The 13,583-nt window shown below is 52.2% G+C and overlaps 1 protein-coding gene across 5 annotated transcripts in view; it reads right to left on the bottom strand.

Annotated features, from left to right (window-relative positions):
* Positions 1-13,583, bottom strand: part of YY1 (YY1 transcription factor) — a 48,435-nt gene that overhangs the window by 9,403 nt on the left and 25,449 nt on the right. For 2 of the 5 annotated variants that reach the window (XM_023628391.2, XM_070249275.1), the window contains 3 exons: positions 13,522-13,582; positions 11,659-11,817; positions 6,092-10,854 (listed from right to left, as the gene is read on the bottom strand). In XM_023628391.2, coding sequence (XP_023484159.1) covers positions 10,672-10,854; positions 11,659-11,817; positions 13,522-13,582 — 403 coding nt within the window. In that variant the 3' untranslated portion in view covers positions 6,092-10,671. Of the gene's footprint in view, positions 1-6,091; positions 10,855-11,658; positions 11,818-11,991; positions 12,571-13,521; position 13,583 lie in introns of those variants that run through there. The other 3 variants (XM_070249273.1, XM_070249274.1, XM_070249272.1) reach the window with 3 other exon arrangements.

Raw genomic sequence — 13,583 nt, 5'->3', positions numbered from 1 at the left:
GATTAGACCTAACCCAGCCTAAGAGGTCCGTGAGGGCTTCCTGGAGGAGGCCTCATTTGCCAAAGGAGTGTCTTACTGTCTGCCCACCCCCACTTCCGCTCAGCCTCCTGGAGTCAATCCTGGGCACCCTGAGTCTTCAGCGTGGAGGTTCTTTGCTCCCCAACTGCTGAGCTAGAAAGCACCCCCGACGTGCAGGGGAGGGCAGGAGAGAGGCCCCACTTTCCCTCCAGGCGGGGTGCCGGCTCTCCTGTGCCCTTACACCCCATTTAATCCCAGCACCAGCCTGAGACGTTGGGCTTGTCTGCAGTTTCCAAGGACAAGAGGCCAGGAGGGAGCTGGCTGGTGCCCCCAGGGTGGGGTGTCCTCAGACAGGCTCCCTTAACCCAGCTGTCCCCTCCCTGGGGTCCCCCGCAGCAGCTTCTTCCCCCATGAGGCCCCCTGGCCTCTCTCTCATTTCTCTTCCCTCTGAAAGAAACCAGGCAAACGCTAAAAACCAGGGTCTTCCTCCCGTCCCAGGCGCTGACAGTTAAACATTACCAATAATTCAGGCCGGGGGAGGTCTAGGCTTCTGAGGAATTTTTTGACATCTTATTTTCTTCCTGATTTGAATATATATTTATTTGGAATAAGTAATAGATTAACATGGTAAAAAGTGAAAATGCAAACAGAATCCAGGCTGTGCAGTGAAGAGGAAAACCTCGCCCCCACCTTGTCCCCAGCTGGCATGCCCCTCCCCGGAGCCGAGGCCTGCCTCCAGTTCCCAGAGGACATCCCGGCACCCCGAGAGTCCCAGCACGTGGGAACACCCACACTCCCCCGAAAAGCACACCAGGTGCTGACTGTTCTGTTCTTTGCTTTGTTCACTGGACAGTTATCTCGGAGACGGCAGGCGTCTCCGTCCAGGGCGGCCGTGACCCGATTCGCACACCGGGTGGCTAAATAGACGTTTGTTCTCTCGCAGTCCTGGAGGCCAGAAGTCTGGAATTCAGGAAGAGGCAGTGGTGGCTCCTTCTGGATGCCCTGAGGGAGAATCTGTCCTTGCCTTTCCCAGTGTCTCACGGTGGCCGGCAAGCCTTAGCTTGTAGGCAGAGCACTCTAACCTCTGCCTCCATCTTCGTGTGGCCTGTCCCCCATGTGTCGCCTCTTTTTATGAAGACCCCAATTGTTGGCTTAAGGGCCCACCCTACTCCAGTATGACCTCATCTTAACTAGTCACATCTGCAAAGACCCTATTTCCACATAAGGTCACGTTCACGGGGACCTGGGGTGAGGACTGCAATGTACATTTTGGGGGGCACAATTCAACCCACAACAGAGGTCTTTCCTTATCAGTCTGTTCGAATTGGTCACGTTTTTTGTTAACAATTGCATGACGTTTCATTGGCTGAATGTTCTTTCCTTTATTTATCCAGCTGTTGGGGAGAGTAACCAGGAAGGGGTATCTGACCGGTCTGAGAGGAAGAGCAGCATCTGACTGAGCCACGGAGGGGACCTTGAAGCTGGAGCTGAGGGACCAGGTGGAGCGGAGGCCCCAGAGGGCAGGGGTGGGGAAGGAGAGGCAGTGTGGCTCGCTGCAGGAGCGACGGGGTGGGAGAGGGCCACTGGGCCAAGTCACGGAGCAGTGCCTTGGGGACAATGGCACCCCCCTACATGCCCACCTCATAGCCATCCCACCCATTTCTGATAGAATCCCTGTGTCTTCTGGGCTTCAGTGTGTCCAGGTAAAAATACCTTCCCAGACTCCCTTGCAGCCAGAGGTGGCCCTGTGTCCCAGAGCTAGTCAGTGAGACTAAGGCGATGGCCAAGGCTCCTGAGAAAGCTTTGTAAAAGGGACAAATGGACTTGTGGCACATCTCAACCTCTGACCCCATCCCGTCTTCCCAGTGAAATGGAGATGAGATGCCTGCAGGTGCAACACAGATACAGCTGGCCCTGTGACCTTGGTGGGCCACCGAGCCAGCCTGGCCTGTGGAAGGTCACTTCCCACTGTCCCACATACTGTTCCTTGGTTTCTCAGTCCCTTGCAGCCAGATGCATCATGGCCACATTCTGTGGCTGCAGACCCCCGGACAGACCACTGGAATGGCAGTTCAAGCCCCACAGGGGCAGAAAGCTTGGACAGGCCTGGCACCCACCCTGTGTACTCCTTGGTCTCAGCTTCCTTGCTGCTGTGGCCTCGCCACCCTGACCTCATGGCACCCACCTGCCCTCCCAGAGGGAGGCAGTGTCCATGGAGACCAGGGTACATCAGAGAAGGGGCGGTGGCTGCTTGGAGCTGGGTCCCTCTGATATGGCAATTGCCCAGGGAAGGCGTCCCTTGTGGCTGCCACCGGCCTCAGCGGTACTCTCCCAGGCCAGCTGACATCCCTCAAGTTAATGACCAGTTTGCACGTCAACTCCTCCCACTGCGAGGAAGTCCCCTGAGGGCAGGGCACTGGTGCCCCACAGTTTGGGTGAGAGAATAAGTGCTGCCAAGTGGGAAGCCCTGCCCCAAGGTCTGGCAGGACACCCGGAGCACCAGGCTGGGTCCCATCCCTGGAGCTCCCTCCCGATGGCACCACTTTGTGGCTCTCAAGCCTTGGCAGGCTCCTTGGCCTGCTGGGCAGCCCCCAAAGGCCGCCCCTGGGGCATCCAGGCGGGTTTGAGCAGCAGAGTGGGCAGGGCAGGACTGACGCCTGAGAGTGAGTGTGTGTGTGTGTGTGTGTGTGTGTGTGTGTGTGTGTGTGTGTAGGGGGAGGCTGCCATGACACCCCTTCTGGAGTTCTGGCTTGAATGTCCCTGTGGATGGTAGGGACACAAGACGGGGAGCAGATGTGGGGGAACATGCTGGGCAGGGGCTGTGAAGAAAGCATATTGTTGAATGAATGAGTGAGTGAATGAATGAATGGGTGGATGAGGGCAGAGGGTACTGAGTACAGGGCCAGGCTGCGTTCTGCCAGGCGAGTCAGAAAAGGGCAGAGGAACACAAGAATGGAGGAGAGAGGGAAGCCAGGACAGGGGGCTTGGGAGGCCGGATGTGAGAGGTGATGGGCTGAGGGCACGCAGGCGGAGAGGCTGGGGTGGAGTCAGAGTGTGGGACCCTGGGGCAAGAGGAGGGGGTAGGTGTCGGTGAAGACAAGGTTTGGAGGTGCCATGGCAGTGGCAGGCTGGGGTGGGGTCATCAGAAGGAGAAGGCCAAGGCACAGACAGGCCAGACAGGGACGGCCCATCATCGAGGACAGACCCTGGGGTCACCAGGGAAGATGGGCGGGGAGCCACTGACCCGCACTGGTATGGGGGGTCTGCAGCAGAGCAGGGAGTGGCACAGAGTCTGCTGGTATGGGCCTCGGAGAGCCAGGTTTGGAGGGAGGTGGAAAAGATTTGGAAGCAGAAGTGCGAGGAGAACCCCCACCCCCCACCCCCGGCCTGTGGTAAAGCAGCCCGGGCTTGGAGGTCGTCCAGCCGCCCAGAACTGGCCACACTGAAGCCCCCCGCCTGGCCGCTCCTCTCCCCGGCTCCCGGACACCAGGTCCTAACTTCATCCAGGGCATGAGAGTGGTCGGGCCATCTGGAGCCGCTGCTCCCCCTGCCCCACCCTCCAGGGGCGCCACCCCTCTCCTTGGTCTAAGGGTGCCCCAGGAGGCCTCCCACCTCAGGCCTTGCTCAGGTGGCCCGTCCTGGAATGTCTCCGCTGCCCCCCAACGCTAAGCCGCCCCTACAAGGGCATCACAAAGGCCTCCCCACCCCCCCAGGCCTTTCCTGGGGCCAGCCCGCCCCGCGGCCCCGGGAAGGCAGGAGCCTCCTCCTCCTTGACTCTCCGAGGGGCCGGCTCCGCTCCCAGCCCTCACGGGGGAGCATCTTCTGCGGAGGAAACGAAGCTCCCCAGCCCAAGGTCATTCGCGCTTCCCTCTGGCCGAATTCCAAGGCCTCCCGACGCGGCCTCGCGCGCCCCCTGCCACCGCCCGGAGCGCGGGGGCCACTCGTCGGCGCAGCTTCCCGCGGCCGGCCGGCGGGCGGCGCTGCCGTGTTGGAGGATGGAGGAGCCGAAACCCCCGGCCCCACACCAGGGCGAGGGGGTGGGGGGTTACCGCGAGGGCACCGATGGCCGTGGGTGCCAAGGTCCAGGGCCTCAAAGCTCCCGCGCGCCCCGCTGGGGCTCCAGAACCGGTCCGGCTCTTCCGAGGGGCTGGCCTTCGGGGTCCCGGCGTCCACACGCCGCGCGCACGCGCACGCGCACGCGCACGCGCCTGCCCACCCGGCCCAGCGCGGCGCTCGCGCCCTCCCGCGGCCGGAGGAGGAGGCGCACCCGCCGGTGCGGGCCCCGCGAGGGCATCGGGGCGCGAGGGGAGGCTAGGGCAGGGGCGAGAAGGAATTTGTCAAGGCAAGGAGGGGGCGACAGCTCAGGCAGACGGGGGCGAGCGTGAAAGGATGGCGGGCAGCCGGCCAGGGAGCCGTGGAGAGGGGCTCTGGCCACCAGCGCCTGGGACACTCATGGGGTCTGGTACCTAAGCAGCGAGTTGCAAGAAGAGACGGCTCTTGGGCCGGGTCACTTCTAGCCAGGCACACTGCCCTCCTCTTCCTCCCTCCCTCCCCAGCCCCTTCCTCTGCTGGCTTTCCTAGCATTTGCCCATATTTGTCATGTCTCCTCTACCAGCTGTAATGCAAGTTCCATTAGGGCAGGGCCTGACATAACGGGTGCTCAATAAGCGTTTGTTGAATGAGTGAACCTGGGAATTCAACGATAGGGAAGCTTCGGAACTGAAAAACTGCAAGGGGAGTTGAGCACAGGTCAGAAAAGTAGGTCAGGGCCGCAGTTTAGCTTTGAGGGTTGGCGAAAGCTTTGGATTTTATTCCGTAGCAAGCGGAAGCCACTGCAGGTTCTGGTGCACTGGTGAGGACCCCCCCCCCCCCATACTGGAGAGCCAGTTAGGAGATGGCACAGTACAGTGACATCAGGAAGCTGGAGAGGGGCAGCCAGGACCAGAACAAGGAGTTGACTGCTGGCAGCGGGGGCCCTGAGAGCCAGCTTCCAAAGCCAGGAGATGCACTGTTTCTGAGAGCTGCAGAGGCGCCATGCTGGGAGACGGGGAGGCCACGGGGCTGCTCCATGAACAGGGACCATGGCTGCTTTGACAGGCTGGAGATGAACTCAGGCTGAGGGGCCAGGGGCAAGCAGAGCACAGTGGAAGCCATGCTGGCCTGGGTTTGAATTCCAGGTGCTGGACCTTCGCCCATGACCCTCACCCGTGACATGGGGTCATGCTGCGGAACCCCTCCACCGGTGGTTTGGAGGAGTAAATCAAACAGTGTTCACAATGCCCCGCATGGCCCTGAGCAGTTAGCCTCTCAACAGATGTCCTTACAGCCTGGCGGAGGCCCGGGCCAGTGCAGAAGAGGGCCATCGGTGTCCCCGGTATCTGGGAGTGCCCACAGAACTCGACTCCAAAGCCCCCAGTGACCTCAGTTCCTTTCCATCTAAGATGGGCAGCAGCACAGTTCCTGAGCTCAACTCTACCTCAGGCCTTTCCTCAGCAGTTGTGGGCCTCACAGGGGCCGGGGCCTTGCCACCTCAGCAGCCCCTTCCATCATTAGCAAAAAGGGAAGGTCACATGAATTACGGAGGGTATACAAACCTGGCTCTGCAGTGCACCAGGGCCCCATGCGGGGCAGCAGGATGCCTCTCTGCATTTTGCTTCAGGCCAAATCCCAACTAGCTCTCAGTATATTTTATCCGGCTTTTAAGAGTCTATCCTGGCTAGTAAGCTCTTCTTTTCGGCCCTGGAGCTCCCGGAACACTGGGGGTGATGGGCCCAATGACCGAGAATTTCATTTGGCTGTTTTCTCAAAGCGGGTGAGGTTCTCATGCGAACTCCTTCCGGCCCATTAGTCCACTGTGGAGCTGAGCGGCTACGGGGAGGAAGCATTGCCTGCTGGCGGGAGAATGAATCCAGGGAGTTTCCGTTCCTGTGCCAGAAGGCAACCCACAGGGACCTGCCCGAGGCATGCAGGCAGCCCTGAGCCTAGGCAGGAGCTTACAGCCAGGCTTACTGTGTCATGAACTCAGGAAGAGAGGCAGCTTAGAGGATTCAGGAACAAACAAGGACCACAGGCATTAAAAAGCTTAACAACATTATGCGTTTATTATATTTATAGAGCCATGTTACACATGCTTGGTGCTTCAAACTGAGTTATCGTTAAACGTTTTTCTGGATGCAAAGCCATCTGATGCTTGATGCGGATGCCTTAAATACTAGAATATTTCTGCATCTATGACCTATGAGCTAAGGAAAAACCAAGGACAATTCTAGAAATGGCAACGAACATTTAAGAAAAAGATGTACATGAGACACAATGCTAAGTCCTTGAGCCAGGGCCTACAGAAGTTACCAGAAAGTGAATAAAAACAGAACTGCTCTATGAAAACGGTTTGACCAATCGCCATCTGTAGATAATAGAGCTCATAACAGTTATGGGTGTTGTAGAAAAAGGTTGCTCTGTTCCCTCCATAATGTATGCAGACACTGTGCGGCCCCACGTAGAGCAGCAGACAGAATACAGCACAGCAACCGGCCCCTCCCTGCCACAGCCCAAAGCTGTTTCTTATGGTGTCTGAGTGTCTGTAATGAAAAGGAGTCAATCTGATCAAACCTGCCACTGGGCAGAAAATCAGTCACTGTGCTTTAGGCCAGCGCTTTAGGCTCCACACTCCCCCGCTGCCGCCTCCCAGGGGGCTGGCCAGAAAGGTGGGGGCCAGCCTCAGGGAAGTGTGATTTGCCTGCAGACCCAATGTCAATGTTCAACGGTCCCTTCCAGCTTTTACAAGGGGAGCGGATGAAGTGTGACAACAGTGTGCCACCTGGTCCTCCCATCAAGTCGCAATACTGTCCCAGCTGAAGCGCCCTCTCCAGCACTCTGCTGACCCCGGGCCTGGACAGGGTGCCCGGAAGCCTTTCAGCCACCCCCACGAGGAGGGGCCCACCATCTCCATCCTACGGCTGCTGCTCTAAGGGCCTGCCCTTCCCCGTCTCAGGGAACCAGAGGACGCGAGCACCACCTGAGCAGCGACGATCAAGGTGTGCAAGGCAGGGTGCAGGAGACCCAGCCAGCCAGGCAGATGCTTCCCTAACCCTCTGTACAGCGGAGGCGCAGGCGACAGATGCACAACCGGAGCAGCGAGGAGGCAGGGCTTGGAGTGTGCGCTCCCCACTCTGCCCCCTCGGTTACAAGTCTGGGTGGCATGCACCTGCCAGGGCCTGCCGGGCCAGGACTCTGACAAGGTGCTCACTTACACTAATGCCAATGGGAGCTGGGGTGAATTATCAGGTTCCAGCTCAAAAACCGAGAGGCCAGGTTTTCCCGTGCCAGACACAGACTCTGAGGGAAGGTACAAGGAGGAGGTTCCGCTGAGCAGAGCAGGGCAGCACAGCCCACGGAAAGCACTGCAGCGGCCACTGGGGCAGATCCGCAGTCTCCCTAGGCCTCCTGCTCAATGAGGCGACTCCATCCGCTTGTGAAGAAAAACCAGAACTCTGCTTGGGAACACAGGCAGGCAGCGAGCACACCATTCTGTCAAAGGGTCTTACTTCACTCCAACTTAGCAAAACAAGCGACATTTAATAGAACTTGTACGTGAAAACCAAATAGGAAAAAAAATCTTGATTTTCCTCAAATCCTCAGGCCTTCAATCTAGGCATAGCACACAAACACCATATGAAACCAACAGCGTGAGTTCAATGTCACCTTGGAAAATAAATGTCACTCTGGGGTGACAGTTCTTTATACAAATATTATGCTTCCCCCTAAACCCCACTACCAAAAAGGGGGAAAATAATAAGAAATCCAAAAATAGAAAACAACATCTTGTTAAATGTAAACTTATCCTCTGGAGTTTTTATATTACATATGCTAGAAACATGCATTTATTTCAGCTCAGATGTAAGAAAATATGTCTATCAGTATTACTTATAAATCAGATTAACCCTCAAGACAACGGACGCACTGTCAGAATACCATTTTGAATTTCAGTAAATTAGATCTTTAGCAAAATTATAAATTCGAACCACAAGCAAAATGGGTTTGTTATACCCCATGAGAACTACCTCTACTCTTTAAACGGTCGCTCGTTTGTCTGTTTCCTACACTAGCGTTGGAAATTGAGAGTGCTACGTCAAGGAACTTAGACATTAAGTATTCCTCAAACCCCCAATTAAATTCCTTCCAGAAATTAACTCTGCAGATTGAGAGAAGCCCCGTGAACAGAGTCAAGGGGAGAGATGACGTTCCACTCAGAGACAGACGGGGTGGGAGACATGACCGCAGGCACTCCAGGAGGCATCAGGGCACCGAGGAGGGACCGCCCTCCACGCTGGAGCCTGGCTTCCCTGGATCATGGCCTGGCTCTCAGGGCTGCCAGGGAGACTTGCCCACAGCACAAGGCTACCTTGCCGCGGGCCCTTGGGCAGAAGTCCTGAGGACAACGCCAGGACCAGGCTCCAGTGTGGCACACGGCCAGGGTGAGGGTGATGCGGCTTGACTCCTAACACAGCCACCCGACTGCAGTGGCATTTCAGGACCGCTGCTCCGAGACTGCTCACCTGAGGGTGGAGGGGGAAGGCGTGGGCGCGTACGCCACGGGCATCAGTGGAGGCCTTTGCCCTGGGTCTGCTCAAAGAGCCACAGGCTCACACGGGGGCACTGGCTGTGAAAGGGACCTCCCTCACGGGCTTACCTCTTTCCTGACTGCCAGATACAGCAAAGCCTGGCTTATCCGAGAGCAGCTGGGGTCTTCTGATTAACTCAGTTCCATCAAACTACTCAATGGATAATAGATTCTGAACAAATTAAAAAAGTGTCTCAAGTTAATTTTCCATTTATGATTCAGAAGGCACTTCAAAATTCCGGAGAGCCACAGGGTCACTGCTATTAGGTCACCAATCCTCCTGTACAGGACCGATGGAGAAGCTGTAAGAGATAGGGCTAATGTTTTTGACCTGATGGTGTCCTGGACATCTTATAAATAAATCTCTGATATTAGCTAGTTTGTCAATTACCTCGCAGTCAAGCATACAGCACAAAGACACACGGTATGTTTGTATCTTGAATAAATGGGATTTTGCTGTATCATGGCAGTTTATAAAATATTCTCATGAGTCTGATATTCGACTCTAAGTAAAATCCAAAAATTATAATCATACACTTAAGAGGTCACAACGTGAGAGGTAAAGTACTCATTGAGTACAATTTTCTTAATAATCTAATCACCTTGCCAATCTGCACTCAGTATCTGTTTAGAAGCATGAAGTTACGCTACTGGCGCTCAATTGCGACACGTGTTAGCATTAAAGACTCCACTAGACGGAGGAACCGAGGCTCTCCAACCAAACAGCCAAGACCCCCAAGTGTTTCCTGTTAGACGAGCCCTGAAGGCAGCCTGCGCGATGGAGACCCTGGTGCTTCCTCTGCCCCGCCTCTGCCGGCTGCTGAACACCTTACCTTGAGCGCACACGCGGGCCAGGGCAGCAGCGCTTCAGTCACACACCCGCCGGGGAGCTAAAATCAAAAGGCTATCTCCACTGGGCCCGTGCGGGCCCTCTGAGGTAGTTCCTTAACTCGGGATGCCTGTTACCTACTCTCGTTCAGAATTCAGTACACGTAGGAAGGAGTAAAATATCCATGCATCGCTTTAATCACAAGTCACTGTAATTGAGTGCAAAATAAAGGAAACTTGAGTTGCTTTATTTAGCTTCCAATTTCTGGGAGGCTCAAGAATTATAATTATTCTGGACAACAAAAGGAAATAAGACTGTGCTTACAGATCTTTTCTGCCATCTTCTTTCTGTAGGATTGCTATTTTATTGTCGCCCTTTCTGTTACACGGGATGTACACACCAGGTGTTAAAGGTACAATACATTCTACAACTGAGCACCGCTTTCCGTAACTGAACAGGCAAAGAAATTACACTGGACATCAGCATCCGGCAGTATTTCTCGGAAAAAAAAGTGACTAAAATGGGTTTAAATTGATTAACACTATTAAATCACATCTAATATCTGATACTACATGATTCAATACAGCTATACGATACAATTATACAAAATGTGTTAACATCAAAGAATACAACCAAAATTAAGAGAGCAAACAAAACCTATAGAACTTTTTTTTTACAGGAAAAATACTTTTGAAGTATGCATGTAACTGCCCATTCTTTTAAAGAAAATCTACTGCAAGCAAAGTTATCAACCTCCAGAAAAATCACACATAGCATTACTAAGCATATCCCCAAAAAGTGTACAATATGCACACTTGGAAAATACAAAATTAAAAAAATTGTAAGCAACAGGTGAGCTTCATATTTATAAGAATGTGAAAAGAAGTCCCATTTTTAGCACTGTTGTATAAAGAATTGTCTTTTGATGCGAAGTTCATGAATTGTCCTCCTGTTGGGACCACACTTTACAAAAACACCGTGTTTTTGAAACGAGATTACAGAGCAAGATAGAGTATCTTAGCAATGTCATCTTATTAAAGTTTTTTTTTAATTTTTACTACTTTATCAAAACATGTCCCTTAGGTGTGTAGGATTCATTTTTAAAATTCTTTCCTAGAAACAATATACAAAGGAGAGGCATATTTATTCCCAATCACACTCCTGGAAGATGCTTCCCGAGGTCGAGAAAGGTCTTCTCTTCTTCTCACTGGTTGTTTTTGGCCTTAGCGTGTGTTAAGATGTGAGATTTCAGGTTAGTCGACTGAGCAAACTTCTTATTACAACCATCGAAGGGGCACACATAGGGCCTGTCTCCAGTATGGATTCGCACATGTGTGCGCAAATTGAAGTCCAGTGAAAAGCGTTTCCCGCAGCCTTCGAACGTGCACTGTCGAGGAAAGACCAGAGACAACCCACTCAGCGACTTCGACCGGGCCGGGAGCGGGAGCCGCTCGCTGCTGTGCTGGAGGGCAGCCTGCTCCCTCCACCCACCGCTCCTCCTCCCCTTCCAGAACCTTCCAGACACGCTCTGCAATAGGGGGAAGCAGCGCTAACTCTGCATGTCGGACAACTCCTAAAAGCCATGGACAGCCCTCAGAAACTGTTTACAACGAGAGAGAAACACTCGGCAAAAGAGCAAGAATTCTCCTAAATATTATGTTAAGGTCCTTGTATTTCTGTAAATATTTCAACTAATAAGACACAGATGATGAGGGAGGTTTCTGGTGTCACGCCTCAAAAAGAACCGTGTTACATCTACTAGCTGCGCTGCTACTCGGTTCCCTTGTTTACGGGCTTCTAGAAACAGACACAATATTAACTATACTTACTCTCATACGATAAAATTTTACAAGTTCCCTGTCAGTTAGTAATTCAATATACTATTAACTACAAAAAATAAACTGCTCCGACCCCATAGTGAACGGACTGGAAATTTACTTTGAGGCTTGCTCTTGAGCAATCCCGCCTCTCTGTAAACGCCTGGCTGCGTCCCACCTCCAGACGCACAGGGAGCACGTACAGGGGAGCCGGAGCTGGGGCAGCTCTTCCAAACGACCGTCAGGACACCGTTTCCGCTTCTCACTAAGGAGAGCTAAGCCCCTGACTCGGGGCGGCCACGGTCTCTCCAGCATTGTCGCCACCTCGCCTACACCTGCAGGGTAACGTGGAGGGGAGAAGGGACTGGCTCTACCTGAAAGGGCTTCTCTCCAGTATGAACCAGTTGGTGTCGTTTTAGTTTTGAGCTCTCAACAAAAGCTTTGCCACATTCTGCACAGACGTGGACTCTGGGACCGTGGGTGTGCAGATGTTTTCTCATGGCAGAGTTATCCCTGAACATCTTTGTGCAGCCCTTCGAACAGAGAGAGAAGCTTAGTGGTTCACACTGCAAACTGTTACAAAGGATTCAACCACTTAACAGCCTTCACTGACACATTGAAACCAAACTCCCCCACACCCCCCATTTTACTTGGTATTACAGTAGAAATATTAAATTAATTAATTTAAGACAAAAAAACCAGACAGCTGACAAGGCCTTATCATTTAATGCAAACCCTTGTTTTACAGATGAGGAAACTGAGGCTTAGAGATGTCTTAAGTAGACTTGCCCAAGGTCACACTACCAGCAGTAGCCGAGCTGGGAGTAGAACCCAACACCCTGGCTTCCAGCTATACCACAGCTGCCTCACCCCACCATGTCCCCCAAATGAAGCAAGAGAAGCACTGATAATAAATGGAGTTAAAATGACGGCAGTCCACCGCCACCTTGGGCGGGCCCCGTGTTCTGTGCTGCAAGAATGGGCTGTCACTCTCCGTCGCCTACTGTCCCCTCTTCTCTCTTTGCCTCTTTCCCCTTCTTGACAGAGAAAGAAGCAAGAGGGCCTCCAAGGAATGGCAACCACAGAAGAAATTTATTTTGTGAGACACCAGGAAAAGAAGCAGGCAAACTGATAGGAGAGCAGGGTGGGGAGGCAGATGGCATGTGGTGCTCGAGAGAAGCATGTCCTTCACAATTTCTTCTGCAGTTGTTGCCCAGAGATGGAGTGAACGGGGGAAATGGTCAGACAGCATGATGGAAGGACAGCACAGGCCAACCACTGGACAGCTTCGCAGGCAAAAGGGAGGGAAAAGCCACAGTTTTTTCACCTTGATCCCTAGGTTGAGTTTCCATTTAGAAAATGGAATTTTAAAGAAATGTAATCGGAAAAGAAGTACACAGAGCAACTAGAGAGACGGCAGGCACTTAAGGCATAACTGTTTTCAAATGCTTACTTATTTTTTGGCCCCAAATCATTTTACATTTCAAAATCTCCAAATTAAGGGCATTAAAAAAAAATACAAAGAATCTGTGAGTGCACAAGTCATGAGACGTGACACCACGAAACTAAATTTATCCTTCTCCAATTGTTGATTTTTAGAAATTCTTCATGCCATTACAAATGTCTCCCTCTTTGCTTTTCTGCACCTGGGTGATACTTGATTTTTGTTAGTATCCAGTTAAGCTTAAAACGGACCCAATCAACACCTCCAACTACTTTTTAGGCTATCCTTTTACTTTAAAGACTAACCACATTTGAAAACAATTAAATACCCTCCAGTACCACACAAAGTTAACAGGGTAAATTAAGAAAATTGTGAAGGAAATGATGACGTCTTTTTAGGCTTACTTTAGCAACATCCAAAATAATTTCCAAATATTCGTTAATGAGCCTACGGTCCCAAAAATGTCTATGGGTCAGACACAACCCAGTGTCTTAAAACTGACTTGTTACTGATCCAAAAAGAAGCAATAAAATCCTAACACACAATGTTCAATATATAGTACTAACAGAAACACTGGTGCCTACAGTCAGCCCTTTGAATACTATTTATATTTAAGTGGCCTTCACTGAACAAAATTTACATCACAAAATATACTCTCGAGATTAGAAACCAAAAATTATAGTTCCTCACTTAATCTCAATTATGAAGATGAAAATCAAAGTGCACATTTCTTATAAGCTCTCTAGAACTCCAGTAACACTTTAATGAACCCTTTTCCCCTAGCATTACTTACTTTATGAGGGCAAGCTATTGTTCTTGGAGCATCATCTTCTTTAATTTTTCTTGGCTTCATTC

Source organism: Equus caballus, chromosome 24 (genome assembly GCF_041296265.1).
Source record: "Equus caballus isolate H_3958 breed thoroughbred chromosome 24, TB-T2T, whole genome shotgun sequence".
NCBI lineage: Eukaryota > Metazoa > Chordata > Mammalia > Perissodactyla > Equidae > Equus > Equus caballus.
Note: the sequence above shows the minus strand (reverse complement) of the source record. Positions and strands in the feature narration are given on the sequence as shown.